The sequence below is a fragment of the Carettochelys insculpta genome, chromosome 16 (assembly GCF_033958435.1).
Source record: "Carettochelys insculpta isolate YL-2023 chromosome 16, ASM3395843v1, whole genome shotgun sequence".
Taxonomy (NCBI): domain Eukaryota; kingdom Metazoa; phylum Chordata; order Testudines; family Carettochelyidae; genus Carettochelys; species Carettochelys insculpta.
Genome location: NC_134152.1, coordinates 35,553,224 through 35,574,843, shown reverse-complemented (window position 1 = coordinate 35,574,843; position 21,620 = coordinate 35,553,224). Strand labels below are relative to the sequence as shown.

General features: G+C 45.4%; 1 protein-coding gene across 1 annotated transcript; it reads right to left on the bottom strand.

Moving 5' to 3' along the window:
• Positions 1–1,433: 1,433 nt before the first annotated feature.
• Positions 1,434–19,745, bottom strand: LOC142021871 (mesothelin-like). The gene is made up of 18 exons (XM_075011116.1): positions 19,686–19,745; positions 18,655–18,870; positions 17,887–18,057; positions 17,417–17,551; positions 16,352–16,401; positions 15,503–15,623; positions 13,991–14,076; positions 12,061–12,190; positions 10,715–10,896; positions 9,446–9,536; positions 8,864–8,981; positions 7,929–8,122; positions 6,944–7,096; positions 5,398–5,531; positions 4,719–4,855; positions 3,687–3,781; positions 2,202–2,391; positions 1,434–1,534 (listed from the first exon to the last, which is right to left on the bottom strand). The coding sequence occupies exons 1-18, from the start codon at positions 19,743–19,745 to the stop codon at positions 1,434–1,436; spliced, it is 2,364 nt and encodes a 787-aa protein (XP_074867217.1).
• Positions 19,746–21,620: the final 1,875 nt, after the last annotated feature.

Below are 21,620 nucleotides of genomic sequence, written 5' to 3'. Positions count from 1 at the left end.
AGGCTTTAAAAAGGGTGATCAGAACAGTTCTACAGAGGGACCACATGTGGGCTGCCAAACCACCATTTGCATTGTGGAAAGTGGCAGCATGCCAGGATTTAGTCTTTTGTTTGGAGCTTTTTTATTTAGTGGATGTTATTGTCCACCTCCACTCAGCATTCCTAGAAAGATTTCCCCTGGAATCTCTGAGATTAGAACAAATGTTTTCATAGCCTATGGATCTTTCCCAAGAACAGACTGCTCTATAGTTGAAGCACTTACGGCTAGATAAACAATTGTCATTACAATTACTGATGGACTGTTTCATGGCATATAATGGATCTAATTATTTGAGTTTTCCACAGCTGGGTGGGGCCTGCTATCGGCCTTTATACTACTTACCATATATCACAATTTCCCTGTTCAAAGCTGCGTACAAAAGATAATCTCTTCCCCTGCTCCCCCATCGCAGTATTTCCATGAAATAACTTCCCAAGGCCACATAGTGGGTTGGAGGTAGTAGAAGCAGGTTTAACACTTAGGTCTTTTTTTGATTCAAAGCCTTTCAAATCATGCTGTCTTAAGCCTTGAGAGTGGGAAGACAGCTGGGGTGCCCACGGAGAGCCTACCCTAATGGGTAATGATACAGAACTCATTTATTCAGATGTTCCTCTATTTGCATTCACTCACATTAATTGTATTTTTTTTAAAAATAGTGGTTTTAAAAGTGATAAAAGGTGCTAGATATTACACAGGTGGCTGAAAATAACATTATTAATAATTATTAGTGTGTGAAGAACAACAATACTTAATTATAATTAGTTAAGATCTGATTCTGAAAACAGTGTTGTGGGTAGTGCTTATTACCATTAATAACCCTAATGAAGTTAGCTGGCTTAGCCATATATTTTGTACTTTTTGAGCATGTTACCACCAGCTGTGCTGATTGTGATTACTCTAGCATAGGGGCCCTCAGATTTCATTGGACTGTGACCCCTTCTGACTACAAAAATTACTATACAACACCAGGAAGGGAGGACAGAACCCGAAACTCACCTGAGCCCCAGCTCTCTGTGCTGGGGGGCCCAAATTTGAGCCCATGACTCTGGATAGTTGCGCTGAAGCCAAAGTAGTATAAGGCCAAGAGGAGGCAGGGGCCCCATCACCTGAGTTCTGATGCCCAAAGCGAAAGTCCTCAGGCTTTGGATTTGCCCTTGGGAAGTGCGGTTCAGCGTCAGTGAGTCTAAGGTCATAACCCATAATCTGAGAGCCAGTGGTGTAGGGTACTGGAATAATTTTATCAAACTGAAATTAAACTTTTTACTTTGTTACATTTTGTTCAGTTAAGAACACAAGAATATACATAAACCAAACGTAACCATGCCAGTGAGATAAATATTGTAATGTCCCCCCTAGAATATTGCTATTTAATATTTGGCAGAAAGCGATACAGCCTACAAAAAATCAGATAACACCAAGGAGATAAGCATGCCATAGAAAAGTTGGATCTTGTGGTCTTTTGCATATGTTGTTGCTCTTCCGGGTATGTGGGGTGCTGAAAGAAAAAATTTAAAAATCGTATCAGTTCTCTTGCATCTCTGCAAACAACAAATCCTTCAATTCAAGGCTTTAATATAACTTCCCTACCTCCTAAGATGTGTCCCATAGCCATCATTTGAAAAACATAATACCAAGATCTTTTCCCATGTAAAACAGATGCCCAAGGAAGGGGATAAAAGCCATCCATTGAATCATTTTACAAATAGACTCTGCAAACCATTGGAGTATAAGGTATAGGACAATCCCACTGTGTCACAGACGACATGTGATCTAATAGGTATTTTCAATCTCTCAACTCCTGCATTATTTTCAATACTCTGATATTGAAAGCCCTGATCCTAAAAAGGGCAGATCTCTTTCAAAATCAGAGACTAACATCTCTCTCATATCATAACCTAGTATTTACTACCCTGCAAACTGAACAGAATCTATGAGAAAATCTGCCACAGGTGAACTAATCAAATTTTTTTCAAGACATATGTTGTGTCCCATGTAAGACTAATTTTGTATTTTGTACAGTGGATTTATATGAAAATTAAACTTGTGTTATGCAAATGCATCGTAGGTGCACTTTTGTCAGAATTAGGTACAGCTCAGTGAGAAGTTTTTGGGGCCAGGCAGTTCACCGGTATCCTTGGCTCCTCTGTAATGAATTTGCTTACCTGATGGAATATCTATAAAACCATTAGGAGGCTGGTCTTGGAGTCCTGCTACAAGATGGAGTCCTAAAGAATTCACGTCTGATTGGTTGTGTGCCTGGGTCCAAGCTTTCACCACAGGATCATCAGCTAAATTGTTCAGCTCTGGGAGATTAGCTCCTAACAAATCTTTCAGATTTTGAGGGCTTAATTTCTACAGCAAAAAAAGAAGTAAAAATAGGTACATTAATGTGAACTAATTCTAAGCTGTTTACAGAAAGGTTACATAACGCAGTTTACAGTAGCAGACTCAGCAGACTTGCTCAGCTCTGCAAGTGTCCCTCTACCAATTTAGTTCTAGGCTCTCTATCTGCCGATCTGCCCGACCATACCTCCTGCTACTCTATTGCTTCTCACTGCTAAGCACTTTTCACACCCCCTGAGGAGAAGGACTACTGTGACTTAGAGTCTGTTTTGTCTTTCACACTGATTTCTCTGTGCATCAAAACCTTGAACCTTCCTCCAGCCAGTTCTGGGCTTCCTGTGGGAAGAGAACAGCTGGGCCACTCAGTGGGTTAATTAAATCATCAACAGACCTTGACTGATTTTGACCACCACAGCAGTTTTACATTATTTCTGCACTTAAATGAAAAATTAACAAAACATTCTGTTGCTTTAAAATTTAATACCAAACAAAGGTACTTGGGCAGATAATGGGTTTAAGTAAGAGCTCTGTAGGGGATTCTTGTTTAATTCTGTGGTCAGGATTATATATGTGCACAAGGTGCATAGTGTGCCCAGTTCAGCAAAATGACTGTGGAAAATATCACTATACAAGGAGTTCAGGCTTAACCCGAGGAGGTTTAGAGAAGGGTGATGAAAATGATTAAGGGCATAAAAACCTCATATTTTCTGAAGAGATTAAAGGGAATATGTTTTCACACATGATGTAATTAGACAGCTAAAATTACAGTTACATAATTGGAGCTCATCGTCACAGAATGCTCTTGAGGCTGAGAAATGAGTAAGATTCAAAAAGGGCTTGGACATTTATCTAGCTAAGAATATCCAGAATTGTCATGAGAACAAACATGGTGGAAGGTTAAACTTGATGCATCAGGGCTCTGTAGCTACTGGAGAGCAGGATGAAATCTAGTGTTGGGGACAGTTTATCTCGCAACTTCCTGCTATGGAGTCCTTTCAGCTCCTTCTGAAGCACTGGGCTCTGAGTCCTGGTGGAGACATGACACAGGGCTAGATGGCCCTTGGGTCTCATTCAGACTGGCATTACTATGTAGCATTGTCTGATAAAGGGGCCATTGTTCCCAGTCCGGAAACCTAGGAATGATTTTCGTTTCAATCATTGCTTTTCTGCTACAGTCAATGGGAGTCATGCCTAAAAATGTCAGGAAAAGCCATGACATTTTCCTTTGCTTGGGAAAAACCACTGTCAAGGCAGGCCGTGAAGAGGATTATTAATTGCTAGCCACAATGAAAAATGCCTCTCACCTTCACCTCATCAGGATTGAGGGTTGTGAATGTGGCAACGTCCATGTCAGGATAACCAGAAGCAAATCTGATCAGATCTTTGGATGGGGCTCCGCCTTTACAGAAGGAAAGCAGAAGCTGTGTTTAGTTGCCATGATCCCACAAACTCTTCCCATTACATTGCGTCATTGAACCATGAAGTCATAGCGTTTCAGGTCAGTTGGCCCACGAGATAATCTAGGCCAACCCTGGGCAACCATGAATGGTGAATGGGCTGCATGAGTTGACTGTCCCTCCTTCACCTCAATGGCCCACAGCAGACTGCAGCCCACTGAGGATCCACCTGCACCCCCACAACCCCAGACGCCTCTCACACACCAGAGCACCACGCTCGCCTGCTCCTCCACTTCCCTTTCGGAGCACCATGAATTACCTTATTCGCGCTCTGTCCACGCTCCTGCTCCTCCTCCCTCCCAGAGCTGGAACACCAGGTTTCCCTCCTCCAGCTTCAGTTCACAGTCACCTGCCCCACTAGTGGTCCTTGTATGGTGAGGCCTGATCCATCTCATCCTTTCCCTAAAGGCTGTTCTCAAGGTGGCCAAAGAGGTCACCAGAGCAACTGGACTCTCTTTCCTTCTCCCTCAGGGTATGTCTCCATTGCAAAGAAACACCTGTGGTGCCCAGGTCAGCTGGCACAGGCTCACAGGGCTCAGACCGTGGGGCTAAAAACAGCAGTGAAGACACCGTGGTGTGAGCTGCAGCCTGCGACCTGAAACCCAGCACAGGGAAAGGGCCTCATTACCCGGGCTGCAGACAGGATGGGAACATCTCTGTTCTCTGTTTAGCCCTGTAGAGCCTTGTGAGCTGGAGTCAATTGCACCGAGCTCCGAGATCTGGCACTCTAGGTTTTGATTTGCAGTGTAGATGTACCCACAGAGGTAAAATGCATGGTGCCTGTTGGCAAAAGCCTAAGCTCAGGCCCCTATGTGGGGCAAATGGAACTGCTGATCATCTACCTCTTTCAGCTGTGCCAATATCAGCAGTGGGACTCACCAATGGCAGGCTTCAGTAGCTGGTAGTAGGCATCTGGAGAGCCCTGGTTCTCCTCATAAGCAGCTCTCAGCTGGCTGTAGAAGAGATTCTTCTGGTGCTGAGAACACACCGAGGTGTTTATGGCCTCACTGGTCCCTCTGGAGAGGAAGTATTTTAGAGGTATACCTTTCGTATTTGTCAAAGGTTTTAGCAATTGGCCTGTGATTAGCCTCTCAGTGAAACAAAAATGCTGGGAGAGGATGGCTAGCCCAGTGCTTGGAGTGCTAGCCTGCATTTAGCAGGTCCAGGTTCAATTCCCATGTCTGCCCCAGGCTGCCCATATGGCCTTGGACAAGTCACTCAGACTGTCAGTGGCCAGATACAATTGGGATAACAGCATTGCCCTGCCTCATGGGGGTACTCTAATGGCACAGCTGTCAAAAGAGGCTGCATAATGCCCTGCCTGTCTCCTTCTTCCCAAATAAATTCTGGTGAGCCTCCCCACCCCCAAGAAGCTTGTTTTGTGACCGTCAGAAGGAGACTACCAGAATTTACACAACACCAACCAATCCTCCTGAGCCTGAGGTACAAACAAAAAGTCCTAATGATAGATTTCTTGATCCACTATTAAAAGAAGAAAGTAAGAAATGACCTGTACTTTCCCCCCAAAGCCGAGTTGTTAAAAGATTTGCAAATGTACCTGATGGCCTCGCTGTGGATTGCTTTGATCTGAGTATCTTCCAAAGCGCAGATGTATGGAGCTAGTACTGTGAGCATTGTTCCATCTAACTGATGACCGTTAGCTTTGAGGTGCTGAATGACCAGAGACTTAACCTGCATGTATGAAAGTTAGAATAAGATGAGGAATGATAACAAAAAACATTCATTTTAATTTTAAAATTGCAGTGGGTGACACTTTATCACCTGATCCACTGTCACATCTAAATCTTTCTTTTATACTAGCAATATATACTTTTATATTGCAGTGATCCATCCACCAGATGTCAGTTCATCACATCTGCATAGACATGATAAATCAAACTCCAAGAGCTCTCCTGTCCATGCTGGGAATCCACCAGGACGAGATGAGTAGACAATGTTGATGGGAGACCAGCTGCTGCCAACCTTACTGTACGCTATCGATGGCTGGGGTTAGTGCAGACTCCTTGATAAAACAGCAGTATATTTTAAGACAAAGAAAAGTCTGCCTTGGGTCCCATTTTGATTCCCACAAGTCTGTATTTCCAGTATAGCTAATTGTTTGTATTTATTACCCTATTCTTGAAAGATCTGTGCCTGAGATCTGCAGCAGCTTGAATTTGCTAATGTTTTGATTAAAGCCTCCATTTGCTACAGGAGAGTGAGTGTTTCTTTATCAGCTTTATTGGTACCCATTCATAGGTTTGAAATGTTCCCTTTTGTGGCCTCTTCTTGTCTAATAAGATTGAGACTAAGAATAAGACTGTTTCCTTTAAGCTCCCGTGCAGGAATCTTGGAGACTTCCTATCATTTTTGGTTTCCCTGCATTGCACCATTTCCAACTTAATAACCTCTTTCTAGCGGAATCTCTATTGCTCTGCAAACACTACCCAGTTGCTCAGACAAGTAACAATATATTTGGGGGCAGGCTTCTACTCAGGAATTTCTGTGGGAAGGTACTTTTTTGTAAATGTGAACCACATTTTTTTTAAATATAAAGGAGTTTTAAATAGTCACACAATGAGTGTGCAAAAGAGAGGTTAATGAAAAATTGAAGTGGAAACAGTGATTGGTAGAATGATTTTGTTACAACATACTAAAACATGATAGAGTAATAAAAGTTTTATAGAATTATGTTCTATGAAAAACAATATTCTCTTGTCCCCCTCCCTCTCCTATTGCTTTTAGCATGCCGGGAAATCCTTAGCAACATCCTTTTCCTGTTGCTAAGGGCATGCTGGGAAATGTAGTCCTTTCCCTGCTCCAGGGCCAGTTCTCTAGGCAGGGAGTTGGCTAAGGAAATACAGCTCTCATGATGTCTTGGGTGTCTTTATCATGCCCTGTAGCCTTCCCCTGCACTGAGCAGCAGGGAGGAAGGGAGAGAAACTGAGCATGAGGGCGTTGCATTCCTGCCCTCCACACCCCTGCGTATAGTTCTATGGCAGGACACTATTTAGGCAACAACAGTGTCTATGTTTTAATCCCTGATTATTTTTTTAATTACTGTCCTAACAACGTTTGTCATGTTTTCCTCACCTGTACCTTACCTTTGGGAGATCCTTTTGCCATGATGCTCCTGTCACTAGGGCTGAAAAGGTCTCGGCTGTGGTGATATTCCAGTAAGCAATTTCAGTTGCAGTGTACATCCTGGCTATGTTTCCTAACAGTGGAAGATAGTCTTCAGGCAGCATGCCAAAGATCTGTTTGTAGCACAAAATAGAGTGAGCAGACTGAGGTAGCATACACTTGAGTTGGTTTGGTGCATACACTTCTCAAATGGATATGAAGCTAATGTGTACAAGATCTACTGAAGTGTGCAGGACTCACCAACTCTACACTGAGTCAAAATCTAGTGGGTAAGCAAGTGGATTTGGTGCCCTTTCTAGCACTCCAAAGTCAGCACCAGTAGTCACAGTCATATTTTGTATCTTTAATGGCTCATGGTTTTTACTGAACTTGCTATGAACTGATTCCTGAATCCTGACCCACTATCCTGACTGTGTTTAAGGAGAAAGGAGTAAGAGACACGGTCTTAGGATTTTTGGATTCTTTTCTTGTGCCCACCTAACAATGATGCAGTCAGTGATTTTTGGTCATTTTAGCCAAAATTTTCAAATTTGGGTGTCCAAAGTTTGGCATCTCAAGGGATGACTTGATTTTTCAGAGGTGCTGAGAGCACATAGGTCTCATAGACTTCCAAGAAATTGTAAGTGTTCAGGCTTCCTGAAAATCCATCCATTTGTTAGTTTAGTTGGCAAAATTTGGTCTAAAAATTCTCAGAGCATTAGTGTCCCTATCTTTAAATGAAGCTAGGAGCGTTATGGGCTGAAGTTCATTAATGTTTGCAATGTGCTCTAAGATTCTCACAGGAAAGGTGCTGTAGACATGGGAAGGGTCCTTGTGTGAATTGCTAAATGGACAATAGTTAAGTTGAAAGCTGTCTTTCAACTCCACCCATTCCCCTCAACAGGCTGAGGAACTGGGAGTTGTCATCTGAATATCTCACCCAACCTCTTCCAGATTCTACACTACCTTGTCCAGTTTCAGCTTTAGCACTTGAAGGAGAGGCTCCTGAAATTCCAGCTTCCCAAAAGTTTCCAAATTGGTTCTCAGCACATCATCAGGCAAGCAAGCATCCAGGTCACTGCTAGAGGTGTATTTGGAAACTAAAAGGTCTCTCTCCTTCACAACCATTTCTGTGGTCAGTGGAGTTCTTGTGCAGTCTGCTTGGGAGAAAGAGATACCATTAAAATATCTACTGCATTTTTAACCTTCATTCCTCTCAGGGAAGCTATCTCCCAGCATGACATGAGCTGAGGCTTCATTGACACTGGATAGATAAGTTGATTGCAGATATGCAATTCTAGCTATAGAAATTTTGCAGCTAGAATTGACTTATCTGCAACTTACCTGGCCATCTTCACAGAGAGAGTTAGAGGGGAGAAACTTTCCCCTCCAACCTCGCTCACCCCTTGTGATATTGAGGAGTACAGGGGTTGACACCTGACCCTAGATAGTTCGATTTTGCACGTCTCTACCAGGTGCATGAAATCGAACTCCAGAAGATTGACACTGAATGGGTCGACCTTCCAGGTAATGTAGCCATACCCGAAGTGCTTAGAGCTAGAATCACAACAGAGGCAGTAGATTCAACCTTAGGGTGATGTAGCACCACCTCTGATGTGGCCAGTCCTTTCCATCCAGAGGGATTCACATGGATTCTGAAGAGGGGCAGGAGAAGGAAAGGAGGAGAGACTCTTAGCTGTGCCTTTGCTGACCTTTCACTTCACTGAAAGTTAATTGGCAGCATCAGATTCCCATAAAAGATTTTCTCTATGTACCAACAAGGAGCTGGTATTTCCTGAGAAGATGCAGCTATCATACGTGAGAGCAGAGGAGAAGGGAGGCTAAACGGCTAGCAGAAACGAGACCTACCCAATACACAGCATATCTCATACAGTACTCACTTGTAGCTCGTTTTTGCCGCTGAGGCTTTGCAAGCTGTTCCAGAATGTAGGTGAATTGGTGCCTATTCCAGGTCTTCAATTGGCTCAAGAAATCAGGGAAGAACAAAGTCTTCTCTGTCTGTGGTGGAAGAAAAGAACCTTGTGGAAAGGCTGCTGCTGGGACAGGGACAGTGAAATTTTTAGGGTGTCTGGAGAAACTGTTTTCAGTTGTCTAAGCTCAGCTCTTTCAAACAGATTTCAATATTCCTAAATTTCAGCCTGTAGTTTAACAGAACTGTGCAGAAGCTCTAGGAGCATGTGCCTGAAGCTCACCATTTGCATTAGCTCACTAATAATGATGCTAATACTTAGCACAGATGTAGTGCTCTGTTTTTAAAATTTTACGTCACTGGGCCTCGCAACACCCCTGTCAGTTGAACAGAACAGAGGCCCAACTGCAGGGACTTGTCCAGAGCCTTGCAGTGAGTCAGGGTTATGACTCAGGAGTTTCCGTCACCTAGTTCCATGCTCAGTCTGGTAGGCCATGCTGCTTCCCCTGAAATGCACTAGCCATAGTGCTGATGTATCCTACCAGTGTGGTACCTCTGAGATCCTTTGAAGTGTCCTGCTCCTCAGGGCACCAGCAATGCCCCCCATGTGTGTCAGGGTGCCGACTGTCCATGTTGAAGGTGATCTGAGAGGACAAGAGATGTATTTTGTACACACCTGCAGCTTATCGATACATCTTAGTGACAGTGATGCGATCCCCCAGTGCAGGAATGGAAATTAAAGTGTGTCTCTGCCCAATGGAATGCATCTCCAGAGACATAACAGACCCCTGATTTATGAGGCCTGCACATCAATCAGGAGAGCTTGAACAAAAGACACCATACGAGGGCAGACAGTTCCTTCCAGTTTATTAGAGCTTTTGACTTCCGTGGTAAAGAATGAAAGGAATTGTCCAAAGAACGTGACAAAGTTGGTCTGGGACGGAGTGTTCTGGGGAGAACAAAGACTTTCAGAAAAACTGGGCAGGTTTGAGCTGGAGAAAAGGAGAATGGGAGGCGCTGTCACGATGGCGCCTGAAAGGGCAACGGTGCACTCTCAAAAGGAGCAGGATCAGGTCTCACTAGTCACCGAGGCCAGAAGGAGAAGCTGCAGTAGCAAGGACTCTGGCCATTCACCATTTGGCAAAAACTTATCTTCTGGAGCAGTTGGGCACCAGAGCAAGCTGCCATATCCGTGGAGATGCTGGAGTCACCCTGACTCAAGGCATCCAGGGATGGATTTGACACCCATCCAGTAGGAATGCCTTAGAAACAGGCCCGCTGACAAGGGGGTGCAAACGGGGCAGCTTCCCTGGAGCCTGGCAATTTAAAAGGACCAGCGGCTCTCAACCACTGTTGCTGCTACAGCAACAATGGCAGTGGCCAGAGCCCAGGCCCCTTCAAATCATCACCAGAGCCCCAGGCCACCCTGAAGGGCTGGCTGGGGGCAGCTAGCTCCAGCAACACCCCTTCCACCTCAGGCCTTGCCCTATGGGGCCCAGAGCCAGCCCTTTTCCACTTGGCTGAGGACCTGGCGCAGCCATTGGGCTGTTCTGCTTAAAAATCAATCCTGCCCCACTGCGGAAGCTATGGAATAGCTCGCAAATTCTCAGCCTAAGGCTTGAAATCCCCGTGGGGGTTGTGATCACCCAGCTTTTCCTCATTGTCAACAAATACACAAGAGAGTTCCTGGGCTGGAGAAGGTTGAGAACTTCTGGAGAAGATGGGCCACTGAGGAGATCTCATCCAACTACAATGAACTCGTAATGCATCACTACAGAGGATCACAACCGAGGTTTAGAACATAACTCCGCATAGGACCTACCCATATTTGTTCTCTAGCTGTTGCTCTATGGCTGCCAATTGGTCTTCAGTGAAGGACATGCAGCTTTGCAATATCGTTAGGATGTATGGGTCAGATTTTGCAATGTCAGAGCCATTGAGGGCACAGGAAAGGTTGCCTAAAATTAGCAAGTTTTCCTTTGAAAACATTGAGGTAGATGTTTCCTGAGAACAGGAAAAACAAAGGACATTGACATGAGCAACCAAGGTTGCCTAGTACCACAGTGCATTTATATAGACATTTCACAGAGTATCTCACTTCAGCTGCTTCTGTTTCTGGATCAGCTGCTCTTACCAACATATACAAGGAGGATAATCAAGCCAGGTACGTCTATGTAAGTTTTCCTGAACCATGGTTGTAAGAATTGGGCCCGACTACTTGTTTAAAAGAGTGATCAGTCATATTGTACATCTTACTTTCAGAGCGTATGAAATTCCCTTTCCAAAATACCCTGAATGATCTCGAGTATTCTCAGAGGGATAGCAGTGTTAGTCTGTAGCTTCACAAATAACAAGCAGTCCTGTTGCACCTTCAAGACTAACACATTTATTAAGTCATCTATTAGCTTTCCTGGGTAAGACCCAAAATCACCTACAGGGACATCCCGGCCATGCTGAAATTGTGTCCATTCACTCAGTGCACCCAATTATAAATATTCTCAGAGCCATAATATCAATTGAAATAAAGGTGGTTGTTTTCTTTTCTTAACAGTAAAATGGAGATAGAATTTTCCAGGCTTATCTACCTGAGGAAATTCACCAGCATAATTATCTATTCTGGAATAGCACCCCATACTCTGGAAGAGAGAGATATGCACAGGAAGTAATTCAGAAATAGCTGCTGTGCTTTAAATTTAGATCCTGTCTTAACCTCCCTGGTGGATAAGCTCTATGACAGTAACTGACCCTCCCATAATACCCTCAGGCAAAAGGCAGTGACAACAAATGTAATCTGTGGATCAAGAAATTTGCTCCATATCCAGAAAAAGTGCATTCTGGAGCTAATGACACGCCACTGCCTGTGCTAGGTCACCACCCCTCCTAAGTGTGTATATATTTCTAGGGATTGTTAGCTTGTATTCCCATTGATAGCAGCTGTTGACTTGGTACCTGGGAAGAATGATAAACACCAAAACCTTTTGATTTTAAAGCCAGAAGGCACCATTAGACCCACTTTGCCCTTCAATGTAACACAAGATAGAGAGTCTCATCCAGGTATATCTGTACTGAGCCCTTTTAGCCATTGCCCATGCCACTAATACAATGCTGTAACATTTCAAAGCTTGGTAGAAAAATGTTAAATAACCAGTGAATGCAATAGCATCTTACCAGGCAGGCCTTAGCACGCTCCAGCAACAGCTGTCTTTTGGTAGACACTCTTGACAAAAGGTCAACATTGGCTTGTCCAACAAGGTGAAAATATTTCTGGCAGTTCACTGTGTTTGAAAATTTGTCTGGTCTAGAAAAGATTAAGCAACAGAAATATCTGTCCTTCTGCAAAGCAAGCAGTCATAAACTTGCAGACTTGCAAACTGAATTGCTTAGCAGCACTGGTCAGATGCCATTAAGAATAAATACTATGCAGTGATAAGTAACAGAGAGGGAGCCATGCTAGTCTATATACTATCAAAACAAAAAAGCAGTCAAATAGCACTTTAAAGACTAACAAAATAGTTTATTAGGTGAGCTTTCGTGGGACAGACCCACTCTTCAGACCATAGCCAGACCAGAACAGACTCAATATTTAAGGCATAGAGAATCAAAAACAGCCATCAAGGTTGACAAATCAGAAAAAAATTATCAAGGTGAGCAAATCAGAGAGCAGAGGGGTGGGGGTGCGGGGAGTCAAGAATTAGATTAAGCCAAGTGTGCAAAAGAGCCCCTATAGTGTCCTAGAAATTTTGCATCCCGGTCTGTATTCATCATCATGGGCTCAATTCAGCTCCCAATAAAGTCAATGGAAAGTATTCTGTTGATTTCCGTGGGAGGTATACTGATCCCCAAATATTTACTCAGTGAAGAATATGTGATCCAGAATTGCCAACTCAACATTTTATTCCAAATTTCAAATATGTGCAAAGCCCAAGTTTCTGGAATCGCATGATTACATGAGATTCTCAGCTTTCTTTTTAGCCTTCATTGTTTCCTAGAAAAGCTTGAAAATGTGCATCCAAATTCTCCAAGTCCAGACGACAGGTGAAAATGAACCCAACCTTTCTAAAATATGAATTTCTTTCTTCTTTCTTTTGTTTAAATATTATGACTTTTGATACCTGAGTTTTGATTTTTGAAAACTTCAGATTCGCAATACTTTTGATCAGGTCTGCTGCTGAATCTCAAATATTACCTACAGAACATTAGTAAGAAAATGGATATCCCACTGTCAGGTGGCTAACATTATAAACCATAGCTGTGACTTGAATGTTCCTCTACAAAGCAAGGAACTCAAATGCAACAGTCCTACACTAGTCCAGGAGAAACAAGAAGTGAAATGGGGCATTGTCATACTTGGAGCTGATTTCCAACCGTAATAATAATCCGGAGATGGGGCAGAGGAGGAGGGTGGAACACCAGGAGTTTAGGGTGAAAATTAGAAAGTTTCTAACCATCAGAGGAATGAGGCTCTGAATGAGCCTCACAGTAGCAGCAGTGGGGGAACACAACCTAACTAATTCTAAGACTGACCTGGTACGTTTACAAATAGAACTGTGTGTTGGGAGATGCTTGTCATAACAACAAGGTGTAATCGATGACCCAGAAAGCCCCTTGTAGGCCTGTGTCATACATTCCAAGATGAGTGAAAAGCAGAAAGTGTACAAATAGCTTAAATACAAAGTAGATTAGATTTTTAAATTTGTTTTTTCTTTACTAACACAGGAATGATTACGTGGGTGAAGGCATCTTCACAAATGGACAGCATTGCCAATCTGAAACATCAGCTATGAGCCAGGCCTCCCAAAATCATGAGACTGGATTAAAAATCATGACATTTTTAAAACTAATTAAAATTGGGCTTTTTTCATTTGTTTTTGAGCTTTTCTGATGCCCTTGGGCCACCTCTGCACATAGGGGTGGCTGGAAACTTAAAACAAAGGCTAATAGCCTCAAGTAGTCACATGACTTGAGGAGCTAGTGCTTTAAGGGTGCATCCAATATTGCGAGACTTGTGAGAGCTGACAACCTTGAATTCATATTGCTGCTGTTGCTTTTTATCTTGTCATTTGACAAGTGAAGGAAGAACTGCACTTGTGGGTCTTACCCCATGTAAAAAAGAACCTCAGCTGGATATTCTTCAAAATCTGATGACGTTATCTCTCCTGTCAGTCTTTTTGTCATGCAGCTGAGCTACAAAAATAAAACATAAGGATGATATACATAAAAGACTGACGCCTTGTTCCCCAACTTATAACTCTCTCGCGGGGTTTCATTAGTCACCCAACCTCAATAAAACAACCAATAATAATGCTGCTTTATTTCGAAGCTTGGTGAAGTCTTTCCCTCAGTCTAAATGGGTGTTAGATCCATGCCTAAAGTGTTGTGCAAACTGGGTATATCTAATTGCCAGTGCCTCTTTTTGTTAGAAAAAGGAGCCAGCTGGCTCCCCTACCCAGCCAATCCTGCGGCTGCGGCTGCCAAGGTGCAGGTATTCAGTACAGTACCAGGAAGTACTGGCGCAAAAAAACCCACTGCTAATTACCAATCCCCTATGGCAGCGACACTCAGAGCCCATGTTTACACTACACTTAGGCTTGTACAATTGTGCTAACAATAGCCATCGAAATGTCCCTGCTTGGATTCTGAGACTACTCCCCTTACTGAGTTTCAGAGCCCACGTAGGAATGTCTACACCATGATATGTAGCACTGTACTGCAGGCCTGAGTCTGTAGATCTGCACTCTGAGGCCATTGTTCCCTGTAAGCTGCTCAGGAGAGGTTGCAATGCTGCCCCACTAGTTAGCAGAGAGCCCACAGCTGAGCTGTGTGCTCCTATTGGTGGTGCGTATTTGCATATGCCTCAGTGTGCATAGAAATTATTCCACACATGGATGGAAAAAATCCACCCATGGATGGATAATATTAGAGGGAACATTGTCTGAGACTTACTGCAGTGGGACTATATTTTTTGTTTGTTTTTTGCTGTCTGGATGTACTCAAAGTGGCCCTGACCCTGCATTATAATCTACGCTGATCTCAGTGAGGCCCTGCTCAGGGATAACGCATCATCTGCAAGGATCATAAGTCAGGGCTGGGGCTTATGCATCCCAGTGAGTCACTCACCATTGCAATGAAGCTATCCCTGAAAGGGAACACAACATCTGACTAATAGACCACAATGTTGGGCAGTAAGTGGGGACAGGAAGTGAAGAACACCACATCTATTTGAAACTTCAGAGGGAATTTAGGGAGGTGGAGTATTAGCCCATGTTGCAATGTAGGCTGGTCAGGAGCTCTAACTCCCTATATCTTCTGCAGTGTCACTAAGAGCGTTGGGGCTGTGACTCAAAAGAGACCTGAAAACGTTTGAAAGGTGCTTGGTCGAGGTAAATAACTAGGTACGTGTATCTTTAGGAGCCATGATTTCCTCTGTGAAACTGCAGGACTCTGATTAGCGCAAGTGTGTATTTGATACACAACATAGACTTAAGCTCCTCTTGGTGCTCTTCAAGCTGCACCTGGAATGAATGTGTTGCCACAGGTGCGCAGCCTTGCTCTGTGCAGACCTCTGAGTGTGCGTATGCTTGTGGATGGAGTGCCCACCGTTCTGACTCACCTGACTATCTGCCAGTCGCATGTGTTTGCCCTTCATGGCTTTCACCAGGCGAGCAAACTGACTGCTGTTTAAAAAGTTTGCTGCTCCGCAGTGGAATCCTTGTAGGACAGCAGAAGATAAACTAAACGAGAAATAGAGGCATCGTTATTAGGTCAGAATTTTGGTCCCTTTGCCTTATTCTTTGGTATACCATGTAAACTTTTGGGGAATATTTTTACCACATGGGAGCAAAGTTCCCTGTAAACTGAGCACTTAGGTGGCCATCCAAGAGAGATTTAGGCATGGCCATCTGATTAGCCAAGAGCCCACAGTTGGCAGCATATGTTTCTGTTGGTGGTGCCCATACATGTGTGGATGGAAAAATTAGAGGAAACCTTATGGGAGGCTCATTCCTTGGTACCATGCTTTATACATGCACATGCAGACACAGATTGTGGCAGGCCTAGTGAGGCTGGAGGAAGTGGCTGTTTCTAGTAGCCATTACCACACCTAGAACTGACTAGCAAGGGGTCACTCAAGGACAATACAAGACACTTCCTATCTAACTACTTCTCAGCCTGCTGCCCATTGAACTAATAAAAGCTATTCCCAAGTCTCGGGAGTTGAGTCCTAATGTTATCATTACATCTAAACAGAGCCCCGGTATACACTTGAAAATGGCAAAACTACATATCCCATTGCAGTGATTCCCCAGTATGTAAAAATTAGAGGCCTTGAGCTTCTTGGGGCCGTCTCCTTCAAGAAAACCATCTCAGATGGGTTCTTTCAGGCATTCTGGAGTTAGCACTCCTGCTGCTTTAAAGGAAATTGCTACTGTCTGCTCTGAGTTGGAAACATCAGCTAACTTACCTGGAGTATTGCTGCATGGATTTCAGCACTGCCTGGAAGAACACATGGGCCTGTGATTATAAAAGGAAGCAGATCTCTTAATGTGCAGTGGAAAAAGAGCATATTCTACAGTTATTTCTTCACGGGAGCACTCATAACTGAAAGTTTTGCATGCAGAAGGAGTGCGGCATGTTCCCAGACTGTAGGATCATAGAATCATAGAACGCTAGGACTGGAAGGGACCTCGAGAGGCCATCAAGTCCAGCCCCCTGCCCCAATGGCATGACCAAGTAGTATCTAAACCATCCCTGATTCCCTTCTCTATTCCCTGCTGCTTCATCACCATCCTGAATTCTACTGAAAAACATCCTTCCTTCCCCCTGAGCTACAGCATCTTCCAAAAGAAAGTGAAAAGCAGCTGGGACATGGAAAATGAAAAGAGAGTGAGCTCTCCTACTGCCTGGCACTCAGTTCTCCAGAGAGTGCTTCCATGGGCTGTTTTTTTAAAAAATAAACAAATGGGAAATAGTAATTGCCCCACCCCATCCCCAGGCAGAACATGTTCCTGCTGGAGAACTATTTTTCCCAGTTTTAAGGAGAAATTAATAATCATGAATTATCTTTCTATAGCATCATTTCTGTAGTGATGCACAAGATACACCAGACACAGATGAATCATCAAGGGAGAGACTTTGGATTTGCAAATTTACACATCCTTAGAGGAAAGCTCAACCCTGAATGTGCCATTCACTCCTGAAATGCAGCTGACTCTGGAGTGGAACATGGCAGCTACTTTTCATCTGGTAACCTGCATTTGAGAAGGTAAACTGGTGCAGATGCACTCAGAGAATAAGGATCCGATCTAGACAAAGCTTTCCAATTTCCTTTTAACAAATGAATAAGAAGAGGAGATCTGGGAGCAATGGCCTGTTCTTATTTTTGTTTCTTTGGAGTGATAAGAATTCAGTGGCGGGAACACCCCTCCCTAAGAAGTGGACCACAAGGGGTGTCTCCAGGAATTTGAGAGGCTGGGAGAAGAGGAGAAGACGAGACACAAAAATACACATCAATAGCAAAATGAGCTACCTGAGCAGCCGTCCATTTCTTCTGGCTGATTTCACTGATACTAATCTGGAGCGATGCCAGTCTAGACTGAGGGATCTGATCAGCCAGATGATCTGGGATATTGAGGAAGGTGCTTCCAGGTGTGCTTTGTAAGATCTGAAATGAAAACAAGCATAGAGGTGCTGCAGGGAGGGGGCTGTTGGGTGTATAAAATTCTGGGATGAGTCTCGCAAAGGGGATGAGCACTGGCCATTCACTCAGAAGGCAGCTGGGGGGCAAGGAGAAGGGTTAGCACCTTGCAGGAAAGGCTGTGGTTTGGGGATACTCTTGTCTGCTCTTTGTAAGCAGTATGGAGCTTGCTGGAGGGCCAGCACTGGGGACCTGTGTTTATCCAGGGCCCAGTGTTTATCCAGAGACCTGGAACCGGACCTGCTTAACCATTCTGGGTGCAGCAGGGGAAAAGCTGTACTCCAGCCAATCTGGAGACTCACCCTTTGCACAAGCTTGTGTTTCGCAGGCAGAGGGGCCTGCTCCATGCTCTTTGTGAAATTCTGATCTGCAGCCAGGAGGAGGATGTCCTTGGTGTCCAGTTTGTCCAGCACACTGACAGGAAGGCCAAGCGCTAGCGTCCCCAGGGTCAAAACACTGCTGACGTCATGGATCTAGTGCAAGGTACACAGCACTGCATGGAACCCTAAATAAACCACCCTTCAGCCTTGCAGTCAGCAGAGCTGTGCTGCTGCTCTTGCTGAATGGGAGTAATGCAAGGTTTCCTTACTCGCCTTTCACTGTGTGTGAGATTGCACAATCAGTTTGCGCAGGAGCCTGTGCAAATTGAGTATTCACACTTGCAAATTGGTAGGCAAGTGTCTCACTATGTCTGCTCTGTGCTCACAATGCCTGACTTTTTTTCCCCTCAATACAGCATCAGCACAGCGGGGATGGTGGAGGAACAGCAGTAAAAGGGTTAAACTAAGTGAAAACCCTAATTATGCTCATGGACTATCTTGTGTGTACATGCCATCACCCTCTTCTACAATGCAACTGTGTGTCTTAGGCCCTATACTGCTAGTGGAGAGTCTCCTTTTGCCCAAGTGGCAGGGGCTAGATTTTTTTTTGAAGCTTTAGCCCACGAATCACTGTGATTTTCTGGGTGGCCATAGGACACAGCAGAGAAGTCCTTGTGCACATGGCTTTGGTACAGCATGTTAGCTATGGAGGCCAAAGCCCTCTCTTCTTTGTACAGACATGTGCTTTACCTGGTATCCGTTCTGAATGACTTTGTTCAGGATGACAGACGCCTGTGCTGGGCTCCAGCTCCCAGTCACTGAGAGCAAGGGGAGCACCTGTTGAAGGGTTTGCCCATCCGCTTTAGCTAAGAGCACGGTTGGTGTTAGCCTGAAAGCGAAGGGGGCAAGTCCTTCAAAGGTCTCCACGGAGAACTTGCTAGTGGTGTTGGGCAGGACTCCAGTCACCTGTGAAGGAAAGAGAGTGCTGCAGTTAGTCCTAAACAGCAGGGGTGGTGCTGCTCAAGGAGGCATTTAGAAGACAGACATCTATCAAGGTTCTGCAGTTTGGTGTCAAGCAATTCATATTTATGTAATACACTGCGAGGGCAGGGGAGCTGATAAATTGCTAGCTGTTCTCTCCCTTCTCTATGTCACTTGCCAGATGAGGTGCTAAAACACAGGGTCCTCTTTCCATCTCTATTATTGGCTCATTGGGTGACCTTGGGCAGGTGTCCCAGGGCCAAGCTTCCAGCAGGGGCCACTACTTGTCCATGCCTACTTTGTAGGTATCCAGCTGGAGATCTGTAGGAGCTTTGGAGGCATGGAACACCCAGAGCTCCAGACAAAGTGCTCACCATTCAGGCTGCCGGTGTTTCAAGATACCGCCCCCTTTTGTGCCTCAGTTTCCTCACTGTAAGAAGGACATAATACCCCCGGTGGTGGTAGGGGGTCCTGGGAATTAAAGTTTGCGAACCGCTTTGAAGTGCTCTGCTCCGATGGCAACATCTTATGTATTGATGAATAGGGCTCTGCAGTCCATGTAAGTATCAGAGTACTCTTCTGCGATGGAGCAGAAGGGAGAGATTGCAACAACACCCTGGATTTCCAAGGCAAAATATGATGCCTATGAGCTTCGTGATCGTTGGATGGGGACTCCCTCACTTCCCGGGGGGCCTTGTGCGGTGGCAGAGGGTGGCTCCTGCTGTCTTGACACAATGGCGACATGCAGGCTACCAGCTCCAAAGGAGAGCTCCCCGCTGGTGTGGGGGATGGGGGCTCACCGTTCCTGGTGGCTCCTGGGAAGGTCTCAAACAGCTCCACAAGGCTGGTGTGGCTGCCATGTCTGCAGTCGCTGTTGTTTCGCTGATGTTCAGTTTGCCAGCCACATAGCAGATCAAATTGTCCGGAATGCTGTGGGGTGTGAGGGAGCAATGATCATCATCAGCTAGCAGCAGAAAAGGCTCATAGGCCTGTCTGCCCTGTCCTTTGGACAGGGGCTGTAAAAACACCCCTGGGTGCAGCTGTGCTGAGTACAAGAGCAGAGGAAGGCTTTCCTAGTGGTTAGGGTGCTGCGCTGGGATATGGCAGAGCTGGGTTTAATTCTCTACTCTGCCACAGACTCACCATGTGTCCTTGGGCAAGTCTCTTGTTGCCCCGGTTCTGTATCTGTAAAGCTTCCCTGGCCTACAGGGATTTTGATGATGAATATGTTAAAGATGGTGAGGTGCTTGCGTGCCATGCTCATGGGGACCATCGGTGTCACACACGGGGGTGTGGGTGGTCATCCCTAGTGGTCACAGCCCCAGAGTCAGAGCTGGAGTCAGGAACCAAACAGGGATAGAGGAGCACAGCTGGGAACAAGGCTGGCCCTGGCAGAGGTAGGGTGCTGTTCTGGGGTGTTGCTGGATTGAGGAACAGGCCTGGTGATGCCTCTCAGCTCAGTGGGGCTGGATCTGATTGGGTTCAGCTATAAGGTAAGTGTCTCATCCCGAGCTGGGCTGCAAGCCCTGTTGCCAGAGCTAGTGAGAGCACCAACAACTCCAGACTGGCTTTAATGCACTTGAGTGGGGAGCATCAGCCCCAGAACAAGACCAAGGCTCAGTGCTGTTACTGTCCCACTGCTGCGCAATGGGGAGACTCAAGCCCAGATGTTGGGAAAGCCCCTCCCTGTCAGTATGAAGACCATGGAGGAGCCCGGATGGACATTCCCTGCACATGGCTGGAGGAGAGGGGGTCACAGACCAGTGGAGCTCTCACTTCACGTGCACACAAAGGGCAGCTGTGTCAAGCCCAGGAAATCCCACTGAGCTAAATGGATTCGGATGAAACTCATTAGGCTGTCTTAATTTGCTGGACTGGCTGAACCCCGAACTCAGAAAGAAACAGAATCATCTCGAAATCAGGTAGCCAAAACCCGGTGGGAATCGCGCGTCATGGCCAGGCATCACTAAAACCACGGTGATGCTAATATTCCTTTGGTGCGTGATGTGTTGGCTTAAAGATACACGCACTGCTGTTCCTGCAGCAGTCACAGACCACTCTTGTTACCTTCCCAGCGGGATGGAAGGATTCTGCATGGTGATCAGATCAGCGTAGTATTCCTTCACGGCTTTCGAGAGGGCGAGTCCCCCCACCAGCGCCAGGTTTTCAGGATCCACTGCGAAGTCTTGCAGCTGTTCTGGCGAAAAATTCGGATGTGACCTCTGTCCTTGTTACTGAACTCCCTTCCCCACATGGAACAGCAGGTCAGAGACAGAAATTGACTGGCTAGGGACCATTCCCTGCAGACATCCCACTGGGAAATGTCCACCAGTCACCAGCCAAGCCAGTGAAAACATGTGCAGAGGCACTGTGGGGCACTCACATTAGCAAGGCAGGCTGCTGATCGCTCCCAGACAGGCTCTATTATCCACCTGCAGCAAATGGCCCTCGCCCTGTTCTTTAACATGTGACACATTCAGGGATGCTTGGGCACCATGCAGCCCAGCCAAACCCTGCATGAAGGGGTCTCTGTTTAACTGCCACAGGCAGCGTGAGGGGTTGTGTCTTGCAAGGTTCTTGGTTGGATCTCAAAGGGTGTAAGCGCACCCCTGGGATAACTCTGCTGGCATCAGTAGGGCTACCCCAGGGATGAGGGGATGGATGGGTGAGGCCAGCACCCTGGAGTCTGTAACAGTATGAATGGAGCTGTGTGGTCATCAGTCATGGCTGTTCTG

Excerpts from the sequence above, each read along its gene's own strand:
- LOC142021871 (XM_075011116.1), bottom strand. The coding sequence starts at position 19,745 with ATGGCAGCCACACCAGCCTTGTGGAGCTGTTTGAGACCTTCCCAGGAG. Across the intron at positions 16,402-17,416 it reads AGAAATGGACGGCTGCTCAG|GCCCATGTGTTCTTCCAGGC; the intron begins GTAGCTCATTTT and ends TTATAATCACAG. Across the intron at positions 4,856-5,397 it reads ATCCACAGCGAGGCCATCAG|AGGGACCAGTGAGGCCATAA; the intron begins GTACATTTGCAA and ends CTTCCTCTCCAG.